The sequence below is a fragment of the Rhinichthys klamathensis genome, unplaced genomic scaffold (genome assembly GCF_029890125.1).
Source record: "Rhinichthys klamathensis goyatoka isolate OS25496 unplaced genomic scaffold, OSU_Roscu_1.1 h1tg000125l_1, whole genome shotgun sequence".
Taxonomy (NCBI): Eukaryota; Metazoa; Chordata; class Actinopteri; order Cypriniformes; family Leuciscidae; genus Rhinichthys; species Rhinichthys klamathensis.
Genome location: NW_026606662.1, coordinates 68,611 through 92,284, shown reverse-complemented (window position 1 = coordinate 92,284; position 23,674 = coordinate 68,611). Strand labels below are relative to the sequence as shown.

At 38.9% G+C, this 23,674-nt stretch overlaps 3 protein-coding genes across 3 annotated transcripts; 1 reads left to right on the top strand and 2 right to left on the bottom strand.

The window, feature by feature from the left end:
* Positions 1-666: 666 nt before the first annotated feature.
* Positions 667-2,906, bottom strand: pigh (phosphatidylinositol glycan anchor biosynthesis, class H). The gene is made up of 5 exons (XM_056256224.1): positions 2,616-2,906; positions 2,297-2,506; positions 2,116-2,199; positions 1,937-2,016; positions 667-1,840 (listed from the first exon to the last, which is right to left on the bottom strand). Exons 1-4 carry the CDS (start codon positions 2,790-2,792, stop codon positions 1,942-1,944), a joined length of 546 nt encoding a protein of 181 aa, XP_056112199.1. The 5' UTR covers positions 2,793-2,906; the 3' UTR covers positions 667-1,840; positions 1,937-1,941.
* A 1,453-nt stretch (positions 2,907-4,359) lies between these two features.
* Positions 4,360-15,153, top strand: zfyve1 (zinc finger, FYVE domain containing 1). The gene is made up of 11 exons (XM_056256235.1): positions 4,360-5,759; positions 8,384-8,888; positions 9,024-9,238; positions 9,499-9,605; positions 10,452-10,560; positions 10,659-10,756; positions 10,849-10,966; positions 11,049-11,219; positions 11,309-11,489; positions 13,339-13,455; positions 13,736-15,153. The coding sequence occupies exons 1-11, from the start codon at positions 5,277-5,279 to the stop codon at positions 13,966-13,968; spliced, it is 2,337 nt and encodes a 778-aa protein (XP_056112210.1). The 5' UTR covers positions 4,360-5,276; the 3' UTR covers positions 13,969-15,153.
* A 342-nt stretch (positions 15,154-15,495) lies between these two features.
* On the bottom strand, positions 15,496-22,743 carry wdr21 (WD repeat domain 21). Its single transcript, XM_056256234.1, has 13 exons — positions 22,610-22,743; positions 22,082-22,137; positions 21,832-21,989; positions 19,961-20,043; positions 19,747-19,849; positions 19,287-19,430; positions 19,134-19,183; positions 18,573-18,652; positions 18,390-18,482; positions 17,709-17,806; positions 16,346-16,525; positions 16,111-16,225; positions 15,496-16,016 (listed from the first exon to the last, which is right to left on the bottom strand). Exons 1-13 carry the CDS (start codon positions 22,711-22,713, stop codon positions 15,784-15,786), a joined length of 1,497 nt encoding a protein of 498 aa, XP_056112209.1. The 5' UTR covers positions 22,714-22,743; the 3' UTR covers positions 15,496-15,783.
* Between the last annotated feature and the right edge of the window lie 931 nt (positions 22,744-23,674).

Below are 23,674 nucleotides of genomic sequence, written 5' to 3'. Positions count from 1 at the left end.
TCCATTGTAAGGGGGGGCCTCACCAGATTGCCTCACTAACTCAGATTTTAGCTTTCTTTTGTTGAAATTATTTTCTGTGCCAATCAACACACATGCTGTCATTTAGGTACTGAACCCAGAGTATTCATTTAAGCAAAGGTTAGAGGGGAATCTGTGTTCTTAATCATTGTTGATAGTTGCTTTCAAAAGTGAAGGGAATGTTTCACTGTGTGTAAACACAAAGCAGCATGAACTCAAATAAATATGGGTGGTTTCTCTTTCTTTTTCCCAAACGGGTAAACTCAAATAACTCTTAACCCTTGTCTATGCAACAGGCAGCGAGTTCCTATAAGGAAATTGCAGACTATTTAAATAACACAGAGGTGGCATGGAAAACATTTCCTCAGAATATGTAACGGTTAGTGGAATCATAAGAAAAGGTAAACACAGCAACAAGAACAAAAAAAAAAAATAGTTTTGTGGTCCATAAAACAACAGAAGACAGTAAGATCTAGTGTGATGGATGTTCACAACAGCTGTGCCCCAGAAATACTATGAAACTGATATTGCAAAAAAGGTTCACTTGCCTTCTGTTGTCTGACCTCTAGAAAGCATTTACTCTGTACAGGAAACCGCAGTATACATTTCCACTTGGTATTTACAGTATTTAAACAATTTAAAAAAAAATTGACACCAATAAAATAATTGATTCAACTATGTAATTTATAAGAAAAAAATCATCAACAAGTAACTCAGAAGCTTGGTGGTGCTCTGAATTCTGCAAAAAGAGCTCGGATAAAATAAACTCACTCCATCCAGTTAGAGTGAGTTGAACCTGTATGCTAGCTCTCAGACATAAACTGCTTTGGATAACAAGATATCCTGACAAAAACTGGAACACAATCAAATGCTGACCCGCCAAAAAGCGAATGAGATGGATTAGAATAATCCCTCAAGTGACCCACAACAATGGTGGCCAAATAAGATCTGCTTTAATAGCTGAATAATGCATTGATTCTCTATACTTCTTTAAAATAAAATCTCTGTATGGTTTTTATTCATCAATCAAATCAGTATTTGAAATTATAATTGAATTAAAACAGCTTTTATGTTGACTCTTTAATATAAACATTTATTAAAACCAAACAAAAATGAATAATTCAAATGTCATATAACGGTAACATTTTACAATAAGGTCATATTTGTTAATGCATTGACTAACAAAGTAACAATGAGCAATATATTTTTACAGTATTTATTAACCTTTGTTAAAGTTTGTTTATAAAAATACAGCTGTTCATTGTTCATGTTAGTTCACAGTCCATTAACTAATGGTAACAAATCCAACTTTTGATTTAAAAAAATATATAAGTAAATGTTGACATTAACATTAACTAAGGTTAATAAATGGTGTAGAAGTATTGCTCATTGTTAGTTCATGTTGACTAATGCAGTTAACTAACGTCAACAAATGAAACCTTATTGTACCAAATAGGAAATCATTAATATTTAATAAACTTATGTTGTGTCAGTTTCCAAAAATTGGCACACATGTCCCCCTAGTGGCTATTTAAGGTCAGAAACAGTGAGGAAAAACCAATGGATATAATATTAACTGCAACATTAATATAGAAAAATAATAAAGGCAGTGAGAAATACAAAATGTCTGATCATAAAATAATGTTTTTAAATGAGTTGAGACAACTGTAACCACTAAGTTTGTGGATGGAAAATATATCTAACAAACTACTATATGTAACAGAAAGATGTAGTGTAGTTAATAATACAAATACTACAAACAATACGCTTATGGTACATTCTGTGGTTTTCCCATCTTTATCCTGTTTCAAAGGAAGACTCTGGTGAGTAAAAGAAATAGAGCCATAAAACATATATAGACACAGACAGAACTACGCCAGTTATGTAAAACATGTATAATATGTATGCACCATTTCCTCTGCGTCATCTGGTCTCTGCTAAAATCTCTTGACAGCTCCTGTAGACTTGAACCAAACAATTCAGCCGAGGCTTTGAACTCTGACGGAAGAATGCAACGTGTTAATCTGAATGAATGAATGGGGCATTTATATATGACATGCTATCATACAGAGTGATTCCTATACAGCTGTTTCATACCTGGAATAGAGGGACGACGCTTGTCACAGTCTCAGGCTCTGCCGGGTCCTTGATCAGAATGCACAGATAGTATATGATGCTGTGCTGAGGTGGAAACATACAAGGAGTGATTATTTTTTACATGATTTTGATTTCTAGATTACAAAGTCCATCATGCACGAGAGTCAAATAGTTTGTTTACCATATAAACGGCCTCGTTGATGACAATGTCTTTCAGTTTGCTCATCTCAATGAAGGTCGTGCTTTCTCGTCCAGATGCGAAAGATGAAGACAGTTGGATGCCGAGGGAGCCGATTATAAGAAGAGTCTCATGGTCCACCTTTACAAAATGAATGTGAATCATCATCCCAGCCAGCGTGAGGATGATGGCACTCGACAGGACAGCAGTGTTCTAGGCATTAATAAAAGTCAACAAAAGTCAGTATAATAATCTCATTTTAGTATTATAAAATTAAATATGCTTACGAGTTCATATTATTTGCATTATAAAACGTTCTTACCTCGGTGAAGAAAAATATAGCATAAGCAAATAACCATATAAAGCAAGTGCACACCATCACCTTGCGCAAGGACAGTTTCGGTGAGGTGACAGTAAACTCTCTGCAGAAACCAGAGTGAGTTTGGCAGTCTAAAGAAATCGAGTTGCCATTTATGTCTGTGAACTCTTCCCCAGCCATAGTTATCTCGCTGTCAGAATATTATGTGAATGAGGACTTGAGTTTAACCAGCTTTGTTTCATTTGTCAACAGACACTGAAATCTTCTTCTTACAGTATGGCGGTGGCAACTTAATATAAAGATGCATTTCCGCCACCTACTGGACTGGGGTTTGGAGGAGAATTGCGGTTGACCTTAATTGTTATTTTAGTTATAATGGGCCTTTTTTTATGGTAGATGGGCCTATTATTTGATTTTACGTGAATGAAAATGAGGCTGAGGAAGAGACGGGCAGTTAATTGGGTTGTAGCAAGGATCTAAATTACCTTTAGATCATGGTTGTAATGTAGCTATTGTGGGTGTCAACCATTTCTTTAAAATACGTTTCCAAAATAAATAAATAATAATAAAAATAACTTGTGAACAAGATTTATGTAGGCTATATACATGTTCTATAGGCTATCATGTTGAATTTTCACATCCAACACAATAATGATTTGAATGTCTGTATGTCTGACCCAGTGGCGTAGGTTTGATTTTGAAATTGGTGGGGACGGGGACATCAATATATATATATATTTTAAGTTTTGATCAAAATTATTGCTAGGGATATATCAGTGTTACTGGATATTGGTAGGGACACGTCCCTAGCGTCCCTACTAAATTCTACGCCCCTGGTCTGACCCTCAGATCCTCACTTTTCATTAGTGGAAAATGTAAATGTTGTCTACCCTGAACATACTGACTTATAACTAGTGATGAAAAGTGACTGAACATGATCCTTGTGAAAAAGAGAAGGCACTTTACACTTTAGCATAGCTAATTTGACATATTACGAAAATAATTCTCTTTATAAATTAGAACTTACTTTATACATAATTTCATATTTACTTCTATTGTTTTCGAAATATGGTTAACATGTACGGAAAAATGTACTGACATGACATGCATTTATTGTACACTTAAATATACTTTAATTTAAATTCTAATGACACATCATGTATTTAAATATAACTAGGCTATAGGCCTCAGATAAAGAAGTTGCAATTTAGAACATTTACAAATAAAGCAATCATAATCATGAACGTGTTTTAGAATGTTAGTCAACACATCAAAACAAGTGTGCTTTTATAAAGTCCAATAAAAGATATTAAACACAATCATTTAAAAATGTAGGCTACTTAAACCGTTTAATTTGACATTTTTTAAAAGGTGTACTTCAGTATGATAAATTACACTAAAGTGGGCTGTAATTAATATTATATTACCTGCAAGAATAGTTTATTTAATATGTGTAGGCTATGTAATGTACACACACACACACACACACACAAATACAATTAGGCTGTGCACTTCTTTTTCAGATATGAATGCACAATGTTATTATTCTGTCGTCTCATATGTTCCCAAAAAAAATCTTGTTCTTTTTTATCATACATCTTATATCTGTCGACCTCTCCTTATCCTAACACTTAAACTGAAATTGAAATTGAATTCATGTCATGATAAGTGTAATAAATGTTGCTTGTAGAGAATGGACTACATTTCCCATCTAGCTTTGCGTTTGGTAACCTTCGACTGCAGCTACAGTGAAAACAAGCCGATCAGCTGATCTGACCTGGCAACAACATTCACCCGAATCTACCGGGGAGTGGAATCGTTTTACAAGCTGGTGGGGAAAAAACAGTTATCTTGACATTAACCGGCTTATTAATTTGTGTTTATCAAAGAGTCGTTGTCGTGTGCGATGTTGCAGGGAATTCAGCGGCTTATTTGATGAAGACTGCGGTGTGATTCTGGCTCGAAATCAGCTTGTTTTGTTCGGTCAAAGCTGTGTTGATCAATCTGTTGTTGGGTGAACTTACTTTAAGGACAGTCTGTACGATACTAAATAATCATTAATTCAGCTGCAGAAATCATATTTCTAACCCCCTAGTATCTGTTGTCTTTGAAATTGGAGGATATTTTATAGACACGTATGCTAATCTTAGTTAGCTTGAGTAACAAAAGCCCTGGACGATAACAATACTCGAATGTAGCTGTTTTCTTAGTGTTTACGTCTGTCAATAAATACATTTCGATTGTAGTTTGTGAGTTTAGACACTTTAGACTGCTTGGTCACTTTTACATCAGCCAGAAAGCTAGACTTTAGTCTGACTTAGTGCCAGTGCTATACGGATGTCAACTGATCTATTTATAGTTCATATTGAATATTTGATTTTAAGCCAGTGTCATAATTTGACAACACATTTAGAATTCCAATGAAATTCAAGGCAACCGAGTAAGATATTTCGTTTAAGAAGAACTCAAATGCATCATTCATGAGGTATAATATATCATATCTCTTGTTGATTGTACATTTAGGTTGGTCTCTGCTGTAAGTTAGTTGGTTCAACTTTCTGAGGGATAACCAGTCGGTATATTTACAGAGAGCTTTTAGTACTTTAAATTCGGTTGTTTCATTTCGGTGTGCTAAGTTACCTCGCTATTATATTTAGACGTATAATGAGCGGTCAGGGCTCTCCAGCGGAGAAGGGGCTGAACGGTGTCCTGGTTTGTCAGGAGAGTTACGCCTGCGGTGGCTCTGACGAGGCCGCCTTCGAGTGCGATGAATGTGGCAGCTTGCAGTGCATGCGCTGCGAGCTGGAGCTCCACCGCCAGGAGCGCATGAGGAACCACGACAGGATCCGAATCGCACCCGGCCACGTACCCTACTGCGATTCATGTAAAGGGGACGGCGGGGTTCCGAACGGGGGTCGGCTGAGAGCAGTGGTTCGCTGTCAGGGATGTAAAATCAACCTATGTTTGGACTGTCAAAAGCGGACTCACAGCGGGGTCAGTAAAAGAAAGCACCCTACCACTGCCTACCCTCCCTGTAAACCCGCGGAGAAGAACTGCAGTACTGGGGATGAACAGCTGGATGCGTTGAAAGCTAAACTGGAGAAAGTCATCAGCTTTCTTCTGGTGGATGAAAAGGAAGACATGCAGGTAAGTAATTTGTTAGAGGCTGCTCCAAGTGGTACTTGACTGCAGAATCAAGTGACGTCCAGCTCCTCCTCTCTGGACGTCTAATGGGGTGGAGGGATAGAGGTGTAGGTAGGGTTTTATAGGGTTAGGGATGGGTGTGGTTGGATATTCTAGCTCCACCCATTAGGCCCAAATAAAGTGGTGCGGGTATGACGTCACTTTGTAGGCCAACCGGCAGTTAGCATCACGCTGTCCTTTTGTCCATGACAACTTTTATGAATTTTGAAGCCCAAATGCAGTCGCCAGAAGTAAAAAGCTAAAGGTAGGCTATAAACTCTACACCACGGTCCCATGAATTCAACACCACCACCAAGCTTACGATAACTCTTTCAGTTCTCCCAGAACGTTTGAGTTAGAATAGTTTGTAAAAGCACAATTATAACCATAACGATGCTGTATAAGCGAACTGAGCTGACCTATTCGGCGTCATGACGTTTAATCTCCTCGACAGCCTTTGTAGTCCCATTTAGCCATTTGTTAGCAACCGCCTTATTCAAGGCACATAACAGCTTAAAAAAAAAATCACGAGTGGGGGAATATTGATGTATTTTATGTTGTAGAATAAAACGTGGAAGTACCTTGAGCTTGTGTTCACCACAGACCTTATTTCAGCCATTTAACCAAAACCCCATTCAAAAAAGACTCCAGGATGATAATCACTGCAGAGGAAATGGGTGGAGCTTAAGTCTAGCTCTGCCTCGCTACACGTCAGTGAGGAGTAAAGAATGTAATTTGGGCCTAATGGGTGGAGCTAGAATACCAACAACACCTAAACCCTGTGTTATGCTTCTGCGTCGAATCGACGGCGTACCCCCGCAGACCCCTCTCCGACCCCTCCGCCGTAGCTCGACGTGCACCCCCAAAAAAAATTTAGCTACGCGTCGAGGCGACGCAGACCGCAAGGGCTGTGATTGGTCAGGTTATACATCAGTTCCGGAGTGTAGCTTTTCCGGTTTCCCCCTACCGCTATACCGCCATTTTTAAAGTGACAACTGCACTTTTTGTTTCAACGATGGATCAAGTTGAGGAACGTTTGATTCTTCTGCGATTAAACATTTGCAATAAAATCATTTGTTGTTCAACGTCGATTAGCTCCAGCTGCAACAACATTCTCTCTCTTTCGCTCGCCATTTGGAAATGAAAAAGCGGAACCGGCGCACGGAACCAAAACAAACTAGCAAAGAGATTCGCGAACCACACACCCCCCTAGCGTTCTGGCGGTGAAATGCACCGCGATGCAACGCAACCTGACACAGAACCATAAAACGGCCACGACGCCGTAGGAGTGACGGCGTAGCTACGCCATGGAGTTGACGCAGAAGCATAATGAGGCCTTAACCCTACCAACAACACCCTAACCCTACCCACAACTCTATCCCTCCATCCCATAAAGCTAGTGTTATACTTTACGCATCCGCAAGGGTCCGCGTGATGTAAAAATCGTCATCGGAGGGTGTAAGCAGAGGCTCTTTGCGGACAGCCGCGTGCCTCCCATTTTTTGTGACCGGTCACCGCACGGACATGTACGCGCGGTCACTAGGCTGCAAAAACTCCAACTGCGCCGATCTAATGCGCATGTGCAGAACACGTCCACCGAGCGGACCCCAGCACTTTTTAGTAGTATAAATACAAGTAGTTTGCATCTGTGCTGTCCGTGTACGCGTCCAAACTGGAGTAGAACCGAGGCTTGAGACATCCAGAGAGGTGGAGCTGGACGTCATTTGACTCTGCAGTGAGCATCACTCGCATTTTGTTTAACTTATTTGTATTTTACAAGTATGTGTCCTTTTTATGCAACAACAGTCATCCTCAAATTTGATTTGTGTCTTAATTGAAAATTAAAGGAACTAATGACACATGGATTTGGACTACTGTAAGCGTTTTTCGTAATTGAAAATTTGTATTTGTTAATAATGACCAATAAAAGTCCTTTTTCGATTTTCCAAATTTTATTTAATTGAATATTAAAACAACGAATGATACACAGACAATGGTCACTTGGAGCAAGGATTCTCTCACTAGTTAGTTTGGAGTGGGAAGTGGAAATCATGGAGCGGAGTAATTACAGAACGCCTTGAGCAGTCCCGGGCACCAAAGTTGAAATCTGGACTGGCCGCCCATGGACATCCCTGTGCTCCCCCCATCTCCCTCGAACCGGTCTGAGATTTCAAAAAGAACGTGATTTCAGCCGAGGGGGAACCCTCTCCCTGGAATGCGATTTCACCCTAAAGCAACCCCCCGGAATGCCCGCAGCTTGATGTCCAGTTCCCCCTCGCTGGACATAACAGGTGGAGCTAGATGGCCCAACCACATCCTAACCCTATACATAACTCCACCCATAATGTCCAGAGAGGGGGAGCTGGACGTCATTTCGTTCTGCAGTGAGCACCACTTGCCTTAAGTGAGGGAACTCACTGTCGCTCTGCTCGACCAAAGTTCCAGACTGTCTTTTAATCTGTGTGTTGCATTGTGACAAAGCATTATGCTTTCTCTTCTTTTCAAACTACTAGTTGGTTTTTTGTTTTATGTTACTCTGTGATATTGCCTAAGTATATGGCTTATGTTTATTTTCTTAACCGGAACAGCTGAAGGATGAGGAGGAGTTTGTGAGGAAATTAGGCTGCAGGGCTGAGGAGCTCTTGAAGGTGGTGTCCATTTTCGGCAATACTGGAGAGGGCAAATCCCACACCCTCAATCACACTTTCTTTCTGGGTCGTGAAGTGTTCCAGACATCCCCAACCCAGGAATCCTGCACCGTTGGGGTGTGGGCAGCAATGGACCCTGTTCATAAAGTGGTGGTTGTTGACACAGAGGGACTCCTGGGGGCAGGAGCTAACCAAGGACAGCGAACCCGCCTCCTCCTGAAGGTGCTTGCAGTGTCTGATCTCGTCATCTATCGGACACATGCTGACCGGCTTCATGACGATCTTTTCAAGTTTCTCGGGGATGCGTCAGATGCGTATCTAAAGCATTTTACGAAGGAGCTGAAAGCTACGACTGCCCGCTGTGGTTTGGATGTGCCCCTTTCGACTCTGGGTCCTGCTGTTATAATCTTTCATGAGACAGTCCACACCAAGTTATTAGGCTCAGGTCAGTTTACTGAGTTTTGGATGCTTTCCACTTTGCTGTCCTATTCACAAAACAATAGGTTAGAAATTACATTGAAAATAGATAAAGTAAGCAAAATAATGAATGCTTAATACCGCTCTCTCTTGTGCACTGTAGATAAGCCATCAGAATCAGCTGAGCGGCTTCTTCAGGAACGTTTCAGAAAGCTTGGCCTCTTTCCGGAAGCATTCAGCTCTATTCAGTACCGGGGCACCCGCACCCACAACCCCCCGACTGACTTCAGCGGTCTGCTGCGTAGCGTGGAGCAGCAGTTAGACAACAACACTACACGATCTCCACGGTCTGCCGGTGTCATCTACAAGGCCTTGCAGGTAATTTTTTTTTGTCATTGATAAACTCAATCACACATTTAACTCATCAATGACATGAAAGGGTGGAAGTGTTGGTTTGAATTACTTATCTCCAAAAATCTTTTTTTCTATTTAATTTTTAACCCATTAAGAAGGTCGTTTTCCTCAAATGGCTGCTTACAAATCCTGAGCACTGGCCTTGAAATATTCCATAAGACACTACTTTTCAGTTATAAAATGTAATGTATCATCAAGCTAATGATGAAGCTCTTGTTCACAAGGCTTTGAGTGAATGCTTCAGTGGAGAGATTCCTGATGAGCATCTGGCAAGCAACTCTTTCTTTCCAGATGAATACTTTACCTGCTCTAGCATCTGCCTCAGCTGTGGGTAAGCTGCTCCTGACTCTCACATACACTACTCTATTATGCTCACCAAGGCTGCATTTATTTGACCAAAAATACAGTAAAAACACTAATATTGTTTTCAATTTTAATAGAAAGTTCAAAAGAACAGCATTTATTTAAAATATAAATGTTTTTATAATATCTTTGCTGTCACTTTTGATCAATTTAATGCATCCTTGCTGAATTAAATTATATCTTTCAAACAAACATTTGAATGGTAATGTTATGGATATCAAATATAAGTGTTAAGTCATGTTAGCAATTTGATTCTTTCAGACAAAGGCCTAGACAGAATCGGGGTTGAACTCAAATATGGTAAAAAAACAAGGCTTGATTAATTTAGACAAAATATTTATTAAATGACCATGCAAGGGGTGGGGATGTATAGAACGTGTTCCCTTTGAAGCCTATTAAATGACAAACCCTTTGAAGGAATTTGAAGCAACAATTTTTAGCAAGTAAAATTAATATTTGTATATATTTTATATATTATATTTTTAGATTGCCAAATGTTCAGTTATGATGCCAACACGTCACCTACCTTATATTTTTAACTCCTAAAGTTCGTTTTTACAGCTGAGTAATTTACATACACTTAAATTGGTTTGATCAAGTCAATAAAATAAAAAAAGTTCACAAGGAGTTATTTGTGCAGCGCCACTCAGCTGGCTAAACTAGTAATTAGATGTTTGACTATGCTAGTTTTGACTCTTGTAATGCAGGTGGAAAATTCCTTGCATGTACACCATACTGAAGCCTGTTCTGAATTACATATATTCACAAAAGTAATTCTAATTCTTTGGTTTTTTTGTTTGTTTGTTTTTTTTAGCTCAGGCTGTAAAAATAGCATGAATCACCTACGAGAGGGTGTGGTGCATGAGGCTAAACACCGTTGCCGCTATTCAGCCCACTACGATAATCGCATCTACACCTGCAAGGTCGGTCCTAAACAATGCAACACATGACCTGACCTTACCAGCTATACAAATTCTGTGAATGCCCAGGTCTGACAATATGTGTTAACCTGCTATTCCAGGCTTGTTATGAGAGTGGCAAAGAGGTGATTGTGGTTCCAAAGACGACGGCATCCTCTGACTCACCTTGGTTTGGTTTGGCCATATACGCCTGGTCCGGGTGAGTGGTGTTATTGGATTATAGTTGTACAAAGGTGCATTTACTTCAGTTCATTTAGACATACGGGACTGAGTTGGGGTTTTTCTTTGCAGATATGTGATTGAGTGTCCAAACTGCTCTGTGATATATAGAAGTAGGCAATACTGGTATGGGAACCAGGACCCTGTTGATACAGTGGTTCGGACTGAGATCCAGCATGTCTGGCCAGGGGTGAGAGAAATCTGCTGTTTTTTTCCTATGTTTCCTCCATTTAAATAGCAAAGTTTTATTCACTTTCACAATTCCGTCTCAGTCTGATGGATTCCTGAAAGACAACAACAATGCTGCGCAGAGGCTGCTGGATGGTGTGAACTATATGGCTCAGTCTGTTTCAGAGCTAAGCGTCAAGCCTGCCAAAGCCGTCACCGCCTGGTTAACAGACCAAATTGCTCCTACTTACTGGAAGCCCAATTCTCTCATCCTTGTGAGTTTTAATGCTAGGTTCTTTTTTAATTTGCCTTTTAAATGAAGATAAGTCTTTACTGAAGAAAGAGTTTATTTTATTTTTTTCAGAGATGTAATAAATGTGGAGAGGGATTCCAGGATAATGATACAAAGCACCACTGTCGGGCCTGTGGAGAAGGTTTCTGTGATGGTTGCTCCTCTAAGACACGACCAGTTCCTGAGAGAGGCTGGGGCCTGGCACCTGTGCGAGTCTGTGATGCCTGCTTTCAAAACAGAGGCATCCCAGAAGGTATACTACACTTTGAATGGCAGACAGAAACATTTTAGATCATATTCAATAATTCATATATGAATTAATTGTGATATATATATATATATAGAGAGAGAGAGATACACTATTAAAAAAAGGTTTTAAAAAAAGTTTTTGAAAGAAGTCTCTTATGCTCCCCAAGACTGCATTTATTTAATCAAAAAATGCAGTAATATTGTGAAATATTATTACAATTTAAAATATATTTATTATTTTATAGTAGTGTGTATCTCTCTCTCTCTCTCTCTATATATATATATATATATATATATACACACACTCACCGGCCACTTTATTAGGTACCCCATGCTAGTAACGGGTTGGACCCCCTTTTGCCTTCAGAACTGCCTCAATTCTTCGTGGCATAGATTCAACAAGGTGCTGGAAGCATTCCTCAGGGAGTTTGGTCCATATTGACATGATGGCATCACACAGTTGCCGCAGATTTGTCGGCTGCACATCCATGATGCGAATCTCCCGTTCCACCACATCCCAAAGATGCTCTATTGGGTTGAGATCTGGTGACTGTGGAGGCCATTTTAGTACAGTGAACTCATTGTCATGTTCAAGAAACCAATTTGAAATGATTAGAGCTTTGTGACATGGTGGAAGTAGCCATCAGAGGATGGGTACATGGTGGCCATAAAGGGATGGACATGGTCAGAAACAATGCTCAGGTAGGCCGTGGCATTTAAACGATGCCCAATTGGCACTAAGGGGCCTAAAGTGTGCCAGGAAAACATCCCCCACACCATTACACCACCACCACCAGCCTGCACAGTGGTAACAAGGCATGATGGTTCCATGTTCTCATTCTGTTTACGCCAAATTCTGACTCTAACATCTGAATGTCTCAACAGAAATTGAGACTCATCAGACCAGGCAACATTTTTCCAGTCTTCAACTGTTCAATTTTGGTGAGCTCTTGCAAATTGTAGCCTCTTTTTCCTATTTGTAGTGGAGATGAGTGGTACCCGGTGGAGTCTTCTGCTGTTGTAGCCCATCCGCCTCAAGGTTGTGCGTGTTGTGGCTTCACAAATGCTTTGCTGCATACCTCGGTTGTAACGAGTGGTTATTTCAGTCACTGTTGCCCTTCTATCAGCTCGAACCAGTCTGGCCATTCTCCTCTGACCTCTGGCATCAACAAGGCATTTCCGCCCACAGAACTGCTGCTCACTGGATGTTTTTTCTTTTTCGGACCATTCTCTGTAAACCCTAGAGATGGTTGTGCGTGAAAATCCCAGTAGATTAGCAGTTTCTGAAATACTCAGACCAGCCCTTCTGGCACCAACAATCATGCCACGTTCAAAGTCACTCAAATCAACTTTCTTCCCCATACTGATGCTCGGTTTGAACTGCAGGAGATTGTCTTGACCATGTCTACATGCCTAAATGCACTGAGTTGCCGCCATGTGATTGGCTGCTTAGAAATTAAGTGTTAACGAGCAGTTGGACAGGTGTACCTAATAAAGTGGCCGGTGAGTGTATATATAGATGGATAGATATAGATGATAGATCATTTCTTTTAGTATATAAAATAAAGTGCATACTGTAATACTTTCAAAATTAAAAAAATATTGTTTTATTATAGTCTACTGTGCAGTTATGCAAATGTATCTGATACCTTTATCAATGAGATCATTAATGTCTTAAATTACTAAATATTGTAAAAAAAAAAAAGCAACAAAAAAAAAAAAGCTTGATTTACTGGTTTCAATCATTTTGAATGTATTACAAACTTAGTATAAGACACTGTTGCAACATGTTGTGACAATGGAATTATTTCAATTCATAACATGAATAATATCAAAATTATGATCTCACACAGAACTGCTGGATGCAGCGCTGGAAGAGGAAGAAGGTGGGACTCTGATTGCCAGGAAGGTGGGAGAAGCTGTTCAGAACACATTAGGAGCGGTAGTCACTGCCATAGACATCCCTCTTGGTGAGTTCTTCACTGTATTTCAGTTTTATGAGCCCATGAAAACACTTAACATGATATGTTAATACTAATATGAATTCACACTGGAAATACAGTATCAATCTATTATAATGTTTTTATAATTAAGGAGATGTATTATTAATATACATTTTAAACCTTTGGCTTGTTTGACTAACCTGTTATGTGATCTTTAGGTTTAAGCATTTTAATTTCATCATAGTTACATACTTGCACTGGAATATCAGCATACACAGATGATCAAATGCACCTGTGTATTTACTAGGTCTGGTAAAAGATGCCGCCCGTCCAGCATATTGGGTCCCTGACCAAGACATCCATTGTTGCTCCCAGTGCCAGCGCGAGTTTAACGCCCGTCTCTCTATCCATCACTGCCGTGCATGTGGACAAGGAGTATGTAACGACTGCTCCCCTGATCGCCGGGCCGTGCCCTCCAGGGGTTGGGACCATCCTGTGCGGGTGTGCATCACCTGCAACCAAAAATCTGGAGAGCTCTAGCAGAACCGGACAGCTCTCCGCATTATAAGACACCCCCATATGTGGCCACAGTGCTTCAGTACAGGTTGGGAGGGAAGAAGTGCTACTCTCAAACCGATAAATCCTATTGGTTGTTGAAAACAAGAGGAACATCTCTGCTTTTTGTCCCAACATTTCATTCACGTCATGCTCTTCAACTCTACATGAGCTGTTCACAGTTCAACATATGTAATGGCCTATGTATTTTCTTCTTTCAGAGGTTAAATCCATCAGGAAAATAAATGTATGTCAGACCTTTGACAATCCTTTGTCTACCATGCAATACGTTACCTGTGGGCAGGCCCAGATGGAACAAATGTTTTTCGGGAAAACCTGCAGAATGGGCTTAAATGTGATAGAAAAAGTGTTAAATGTGCAAGATATGAATTATGGGCGTTCAAATTCTGTGGCTGCAGATCCATATGGACCTTCCTGTGGGTAAAGGCAGCTAACATAAGGCCTCTACAGGAGACATTAGACCGGTGCACAACTATTAGTAATATTATTTACCGTACTGTTGCTCAATTTTCGGTTTTACTAAAGATTTACCCTGTCAATTTGCTTTTAAAATGCAAAATTGTCCATATTGTTTTGCATTCCTTTACCCTCAAAGAAACCCTAGTGTACATTTTAGATTCATTACTGTTTGTCTCAATTATTTGCTGCCTATTATGAATCTGATCTCACATGATCGTGCTACACTATCTGATATTGTTCAGCATAATTTAAATTTCTTCTTTATCATTTATTTTAAATGTGTGTACTCGGGCGGGAAGTTTTTGTTTGAAGTTTTTAAAATGGACCTTTTTGAAGAATCACTACCACGGTTGCCGAATCAAACTGCACAGTTACTCCTAACACAAAGCCATGATGAAACCGCACAAATGATGTGGCTCTGCATTATCTGTCAAGAGATGCTAATTCTCATAAATCGCGTGCTATTATATGGTAGTTGTTCTTATTTAGCCCCTGGTATGTGTTGATCACTGTCAGTAAAATGGTTTTCTTGGCCAATCGAACACTCATTATGTAGAATCAGGTTATTATAGACTCAGTGAGGCATGTGTGGATGATTGAACATGACTGACACAGACATAAGAAACATGAATATCATTTTATATTCTTTGCACCTTGTATGCTAATTAAATTAAACTTGAGTACCTCTAAGAGTGTGGCTTACATACAGTATAAAAATGAGTATATGCTGTACCTAAAGCGACAGTTCACCTAGAAATTCTGTCATTTACTCACCCTCATGTTGTTACAATTCAAAACACTACGACTTTTTTCTTCTATAGATCACAAAAGAAAACATTTTGTGTCAATGTTTTTTTTGCCCAATAAATGAAAGTCAATGTGGTTTTGTTTGAACAAAAACAGTTAAATTCATGTTGAGATTCGAACTACAGATAAACAAAGTTTGGATTTATTTTGAACAATTTCCCTCTTATTTTACAAAAAGTTCCAGCATAATTCAAGTAAAATCCTTCTTTTTTTTTCAAAAACAACCATAAACAATGAAATTGCACTTTTAGGAGGTATGTTTCAAGTGGCTATATGTGACTATAATTTAGATATCTAAAGCTTTTTTTGAAATCAATCTATTGATGATATAATGGACAAGCAAGTATTCTGAATTCCTCACAGTCTAATCAATATATTACTTTTTAAAAAGGCAGATGGTATAAATGGCAACATTTTTGGCCAGTAAAATGACCAAATAAAATAAAATGACAATAAAAATGACAACAGATCATTTTCCACAGCAGCCTTGTACTTGTTTTCAGAGGGTAAATATTAGCACTGACCCGCCAGTGTCAGCCCATCCTGATAGTCTTTGTTGTAAGAGTAGTAGTACAGATCATGACGAACAGCCATAAGGAGTCCAGGAAGTCCTTTACTACCACCCAGCTGGGAGGAAAACACTACATTTGGGATTGAGTCCTTCCCTGCAGGGTGAGGCGAGGGGATCGTCCTGAGGAGACGGCTGTCATGAAGGCTCCAAAGCCGGGTGTAGCAGTCCTGACCCACTGCGAACGGTACACAGGAGATGTGGTATAAGCATTGCAAAACAACTGAACAAGCTCTACATGATCATATGTGGGTTATATGAAAAAGATGTACCAGCAAGAAGCAATCCTTCTGGCTCATTGACATGAATGGGTAGATAGGCGTATTCATTGTGGTGTCCGTCATACTGTTTGACGGACCGCTTGGCACGGATATCCCACAGCTTGATCTGTTCAGTGACGATATGAAGGGAGAATAAAGATCGGGTAATCCATACCTGAGTGCTCTAAATGTTATTAGCTGAACCTATATTAGCATGATGGTTGGTAGTTGTTTATGATAGACAGACATTGCCCAGCATGTCAGCAGCGAGGAGGTAGTTTTCATCCTGTAGCAGTTGGACTGAGGTGATGGCTGACTCCTGGTAGAAGCGGCTGGTCTTCCAACCGTGACTGCGACCCCTGTCACGCTGACGCAGGTCAATGCTGAAGATCTCTCCAGAGCGACAGCCGTTGAACAGCACCGGAGCCTAAAATATGAGATGCATGACACAAGTGTCCCACATATATCTCACATGCAGAAGTAACTAAAATGTATAAAATTTACAAAACTTTCCTGTACAGAATGTTAATTTTTAGAGTCAAGAAAATGGATTCCTTGCAAAAAAAAGTTTTTTTTTGTTTGTTTTTAAATAGATATGTTTTTTAATCAATCAAACATTGCTATAAACCATAAACTACTTTTAAAATCTTGGTAAGTTTTAAAATCTACAGTAAGGATCTATTTGTTAACTTCATTAGTTAACAGTTGTACACTTAGTTGTATTTGTTAATATTAATTAAATGGACCTGAGCTTACATGAACTAAAAATGAACAGTTGTATTTCTATAAACTAAGGTTAACAATATTCATTAATACCGTGACAAATGCATTGCTCATTATTAGATAATGCATTAACTATTATGACCTTATTGTAAAGTGATTTTCTTTATTATTAAAATTCTGCTTTAACTTTGTATTTAGGGCTATTATGCATTTAAAGTTACACTCAAGTTTTATCATGTTGCATTGTCATCTTGGACTTGTTTTGACACTTAGTGGCTTGGATGCAGGACTTATTACAAATTATTAATTTCTTTATGTGTAAACCTTTATAAAGAGGTACAAATGACTCAGAGCACCTTTAAAGGGATAGTTCACCCAAAAATGAACATTCTGTTGTCCTTAATTACTCACCCTCATGTCGTTCCAAACCTGTAAGACCTTCATTCAGCTTCGGAACAAAAATTAGGATATTTTTGATGAAATCCAAGAGCTTTCTGATCCCTCCCTAGACAGCAATGTCATAACCACTTTCAAGGCCCAGAAAGGTAGTAAAGACATTGTTAAAATAGTCCATGTGACTACAGTGGTTTAACCTTAATTTTGTGACAAGAATACTTTCTGTGCGCAAAAAACAAATAACGACTTTATTCAACAAATTCTTCTCTTCCGTGTCAGTCTCTGATGCTGTTTATGTTCATTTTTGGGTGAACTAACCCTTTAATAGTAGTCAAACTAATAATTATAGTCAAACTGGGGGAGACTGGAAAGTGGGAGGAGACAGACAGAGAGAGATTATATATGGCAATAGGGCATGTGTACTACTACTGCGCCATGTCCCGACTTAAACACAATGAACTTTCACTTTTCAGGCAATGTTCTCTTCTCACCCTTAGGGCAAACTGCTGAGCTAGAACATCACTTCCAGCGAGGTATGTTGCTCTGCGTCCAGTCACAGCATCCGTAACAATCACTCGTCGAGAAAGGCCTAGGTGAACATATAAAAAATATATAGCCTACATATTCACCACTGTTCAAAAGTTTGGGCTCAGTAAGATTTTATTGTTTTATAGAAATGAATACTTATATTCTCCAAGGATACATCAAATTGCTCAAAAGTGACATTAAAGAAGACATTTATAAAACAAATAGTCAAATAAATACTATTCAAAGAATCCTGAAAAAAATGCATCAAAGTTTCCACATAAATATTAAGCAGCAAAACGGTTTTCAAATAATAATAAATGTTTCTTGAGCACCAAATCAGCATATTAGAATGATTTCTGAAGGATCATGTGACACTGAAGACTGGAGTAATGACTGCTGAAAATATAGCTTTGCCGTCACAGGAATAAATTACATTTTCAAATATGTTAACATGCAAAAACATTAATTTTAAAATTAAAACACTTTTTTTTACTGTATTGGTGATCAAATAAATGCAGCCATGGTGAGCATTTTCTTAAAAAAAAAAAAAAAAAAAAAAACCAGCAGTATAGTGTACATTCATTCCAATAGCACACACAGAAATGTATACAAACTCATACAAATATACAGACTCAAGAACTCACCAGTGCTGAAGGTTTTATCAGCCTGAGGGTTGAGACACCATGCACATGACCAAGCTGTGGAGATCTTAAAACTGCATAGCATCCCTGGTTGATCTGAAGAAGAAAAAAGAAGCCAAGTCATTTCATCGTGATAGAGGGAAACCAAATAAATGTTTTTTTCAAAATTTGGGTAAAGATTTGAACCTGGATTGAAGTTGCTGAAAAGAGAAGCAGGTAATAAGCTTACACAGCCTGGCGTCTGAGAAATGCCCACCAAACACAACCTGAAAACCCTCGTCAAGAAAAATTTGGTATTTGATTAATTGTATTTACTAGAGTAAACATGCAGGTATGCTCATCTAAAAATGCACAGTGACTAGTGTAGTGAAATATGATACGCAGGTTCATACAAAGAGTTATCATTTGGCATCCATTCAAAGTATTTCACAAAGAGAAATACTTTTTTACATTAAACAATAAAAGTCATACTAAACCTACTCTAAAAGTATACAGTGGAATGAAATTTAAAAGGGAAATACCAATACTCGCATTTCATAAGCATATGGTATTTGTAGTCCTCCTCTTCCACACAATGTTAAAGATTAATTAATCGTTTATTTTAAGAACTGGTTATGAAAATTGCTGAAAACTGACACACCGTTAGTGTGTATCTAGTAAAACCACAACACAGATCTACAGCTTCAAAATAAATCAAAAACATAATTGAAGCTTTAGTTTCTAGAATCTGAAATGTTTGAAGGATACAGAACATGCGAGTCTGTATGCGTCACAGAGGCCCAGCATACAGAGTTTACCTGAAACAAAATTACATTTGTTCATTACGAAATCACTATTACAAAAAGGTCTTGTTTTGCTTTTCATTGGTGGAAGGAATTCATTTTAAACTACCCAGCTTACCTTGCGGTTAGTAAAATAAAGATTATCGCACATCTCCACTGACAGAGAGCCTTTTCTGCAGCCATGGAAATTCATAATGCCATACTTGCAGCCTCCGTGCGACACGTCATTCACTGTGAAAACCCTCTCACAAGCTGAATCTGCCTAATAAGATGCATCCAGAAAAAAAAAGAAAGTCAGACTGTAAAACACGATCACCGCCAAAGCTTAATCTTCCTTCTTGCTAGTTTTACAAAGAATAGACAACTGGAGGCCAAAACCTCCAGTAACACCTGCCAACAACCCCTTTTCCATGAAAACAAAGCTAACCAAAAAATGGCTTGACTGTTCTCAAGATTCCTGACCTCAGCATAACATTCTGTTTTTCCACTGAGAATACATTTAAATAGAGGGAGTGGTCTCAGAAATCATTGTTTTCTTTCTAAGTCTTCAAGTTTTTCCCATTAAACAAGAGCCTTACAACAATGAGATGAAAGTTGTCAGTGTTTGGGCAGGTGGAGTTGGAGCTCTGCACCTCCAGCCTGTGACGTTGCATCCCACTGACTTTCACTTCATGGATCAGCCTGCAAAATGAGAACAGCCTTGAAATCAAATTAATTTTAAAGAATACAAAATATCAAAAAAAAAAAAAAAAAAAAAAATAAGTATTCATAAAACATTATTTTATGCAATACCTAGAATAAGAGCTTGGGGGCAGCAGACCCAGATGTCTCTTCTGTAACAGCAGTGCAGAATTCATCCCTGTCCTGGGAGCTTTCTGAACACATAAAGAAGTGTGAAGTCCGCACACTGAAAATTACTGCTCCAAAAGAATTTATTAAAAGGCAACGTTTCGACCCTCAGGTCTTCATCAGGCACATATATATATATATATATATATATATATATATATATATATATATACACTCACCGGCCACTTTATTAGGTACACCTGTCCAACTGCTCGTTAACACTTAATTTCTAAGCATCCAATCACATGGCGGCAACTCAGTGCATTTAGGCATGTAGACATGGTCAAGACAATCTCCTGCAGTTCAAACCGAGCATCAGTATGGGGAAGAAAGTTGATTTGAGTGACTTTGAACGTGGCATGATTGTTGGTGCCAGAAGGGCTGGTCTGAGTATTTCAGAAACTGCTAATCTACTGGGATTTTCACGCACAACCATCTCTAGGGTTTACAGAGAATGGTCCGAAAAAGAAAAAACATCCAGTGAGCGGCAGTTCTGTGGGCGGAAATGCCTTGTTGATGCCAGAGGTCAGAGGAGAATGGCCAGACTGGTTCGAGCTGATAGAAGGGCAACAGTGACTGAAATAACCACTCGTTACAACCGAGGTATGCAGCAAAGCATTTGTGAAGCCACAACACGCACAACCTTGAGGCGGATGGGCTACAACAGCAGAAGACCCCACCGGGTACCACTCATCTCCACTACAAAATAGGAAAAAGAGGCTACAATTTGCAAGAGCTCACCAAAATTGGACAGTTGAAGACTGGAAAATGTTGCCTGGTCTGATGAGTCTCGATTTCTGTTGAGACATTCAGATGGTAGAGTCAGAATTTAGCGTAAACAGAATGAGAACATGGATCCATCATGCCTTGTTACCACTGTGCAGGCTGGTGGTGGTGGTGTAATGGTGTGGGGGATGTTTTCTTGGCACACTTTAGGCCCCTTAGTGCCAATTGGGCATCGTTTAAATGCCACGGCCTACCTGAGCATAGTTTCTGACCATGTCCATCCCTTTATGGCCACCATGTACCCATCCTCTGATGGCTACTTCCAGCAGGATAATGCACCATGTCACAAAGCTCGAATCATTTCAAATTGGTTTCTTGAACATGACAATGAGTTCACTGTACTAAAATGGCCTCCACAGTCACCAGATCTCAACCCAATAGAGCATCTTTGGGATGTGGTGGAACGGGAGATTCGCATCATGGATGTGCAGCCGACAAATCTGCGGCAACTGTGTGATGCCATCATGTCAATATGGACCAAACTCCCTGAGGAATGCTTCCAGCACCTTGTTGAATCTATGCCACGAAGAATTGAGGCAGTTCTGAAGGCAAAAGGGGGTCCAACCCGTTACTAGCATGGGGTACCTAATAAAGTGGCCGGTGAGTGTATATATATATATATATATATAGGTCGAAACGTTGCCTTTTAATAAATTCTTTTGGAGCAGTATTTTTCAGTGTGCGGACTTCACACTTCTTTATTTGTTTATATCACTTAGTTGTCCTGCACCTGAGCCCAATTTGGGTGTTTGGGATGTGCACACCATTTTTGTATTTTTTTAGCTTTCTGAACACACCAGGGAGAATCAAGGAGAAAGTTACATCTCAATAGGCTTGATAACAAATCAGTACAATTATTTATTACCTACAAAACCCATCCAACTACTGCAGATATGCATTTGAACAAAACGTCAAAAGACATCTCTTAAATAATGATGTTACAGCTGGAATTTACTGCAAAAATGTAGCAGTGAGGAACGTCCACATAAAATACATGTACGGACATATCCAGTACTTCCCCAGCTCACCTTCTTAGGAGCATCATCCTCTGCAAGCAGTGCTGCTCTCTTTCTCTCTTCTTCCTTTTTCTGGAGCCCTTCTTTTGTCAAAGGGTTACAGTTGTTGTGTCCGGGCAACAAACGAAAGTATCGGTTTTTCTCTGGGTCAAAGTAGAAGCCTGGCAGCTCTAAAAGTGATAATGGTTAATGGCTAAGTGAATCATTTTTGACTGCTATAACAGAAAGATGTGCAGAGGGATAATGCAAAGTAAAAGTTCACCTGGTGCAGATGAGGATGCAGAGGACGAACCTGCATCACCTGCTGTGCTCTCGGACCTAGAAAAGGACTGATGTTATGAATGCTTGTTGATGGTAACAGCTAACATAAATACAAAACAAGCATAACTAAAAAATAATATGAATAAAAAATCTGAAGATAGAACTGAACAGCCAAAACTGCTTACTTACTTAGTATGAACACATGCATTGATTTGAAATGCAACATATATGTTAGTTAAAGTGATGGTCCACTAAAAAAAAATCAATTTCACCCTCATGTTGTTCCAAACCTGTATGACGTACTTTCTTCTGTGAAACAAAACGAGACGTTGCAGAAGGACATGATCACTCACTTTGATTGCGTCTTTTTTCCAAACAATGAAAGTGAATAATACCGAGGCTGTCATTCTTCCTCAGAAAAAGACGAACAGGTATGGAACAGCATGAGGGGAGTAAATGTTTCATAGTTTCACTTTGAGGAGCGTCTATTTGAAAGGTGATCAGACTCAGTCCGTGTTAATTAACTTGCCTATATTCCTGCTCATCGTGGGCTGAACGCTGTCTCCTCCGCCACTGTGACTGGTGTCGGTGTCGGTGACGGTCCCTGCCTCGAGCTTCATATCCCCGCTTCATTTCTATTTCTCAGGAGTCATGCCAGAATATCTGATAAATTAGTTCAATCAGATTAATACCTTTATATTCAAATAAAGAGGAAAATGTGTATATTCATTTTTGGTGTTAGAACATATGAAACTAAACATTTTTGGAGCATTATTAATTAAGACAGTGGCCACTGATGAAAAACACTGATTTGTTATCGAGTTGAACAAGGAGCTAACATGCTAAGACTACTCATGAACATTCACGTGGCTCGTTCATTTAAGTTAACGGTTATTTTCACAGACAAGTACTCACATATTTATTGATCGACGTAACTTATTAGGTATATACCATACATTACATACATATCAACTGTAGGTAAAAAGGAAAGTCATAATAAACTTACCTGAAATAGATGCCAATCGTGCTGACTTCCTGTTTGGAAACTCGATTTCCTCATGAATACCCGCCTCCTTACTGTTCAATGGTGGACCTCTGAGACTTTTCAATAATGAAATAATGTGATTGGATAATGAGCTGTCAATCACTTTACATGCTGGTCTCGTTCATTGGGGTCTCGTTGCTAAACGAATGAATAAAAATAAAAATTTGTATATCACGATTAAATGTATTTGATGTATTTAAATGTATAAAATTATAACAATTTAACAACATGTCTAACAAAAATATACAGTGTTTATTTTAATTGTTTTCATTATATTAATATTGTTAATATTTGAATTATGACTGTTTACATTTTTATATTTAAAATAGGCAATATAAAATTCACCAAGCAAATTCTGGAGCAAGCTGCAAGAATACAAAGATCTAGTTAAAACGGTCAGATGAAGGCTATTTAGTAAAGACTACAGGAGACTCTTATTCTGTGCCTGAATGTAAAAAATAATAATAATTAAAAACAATATATATATATATATATATGCAATTTGCATAAATAGCATCACTTTATCTCTGCAGCCAAGCAAATAGTCTA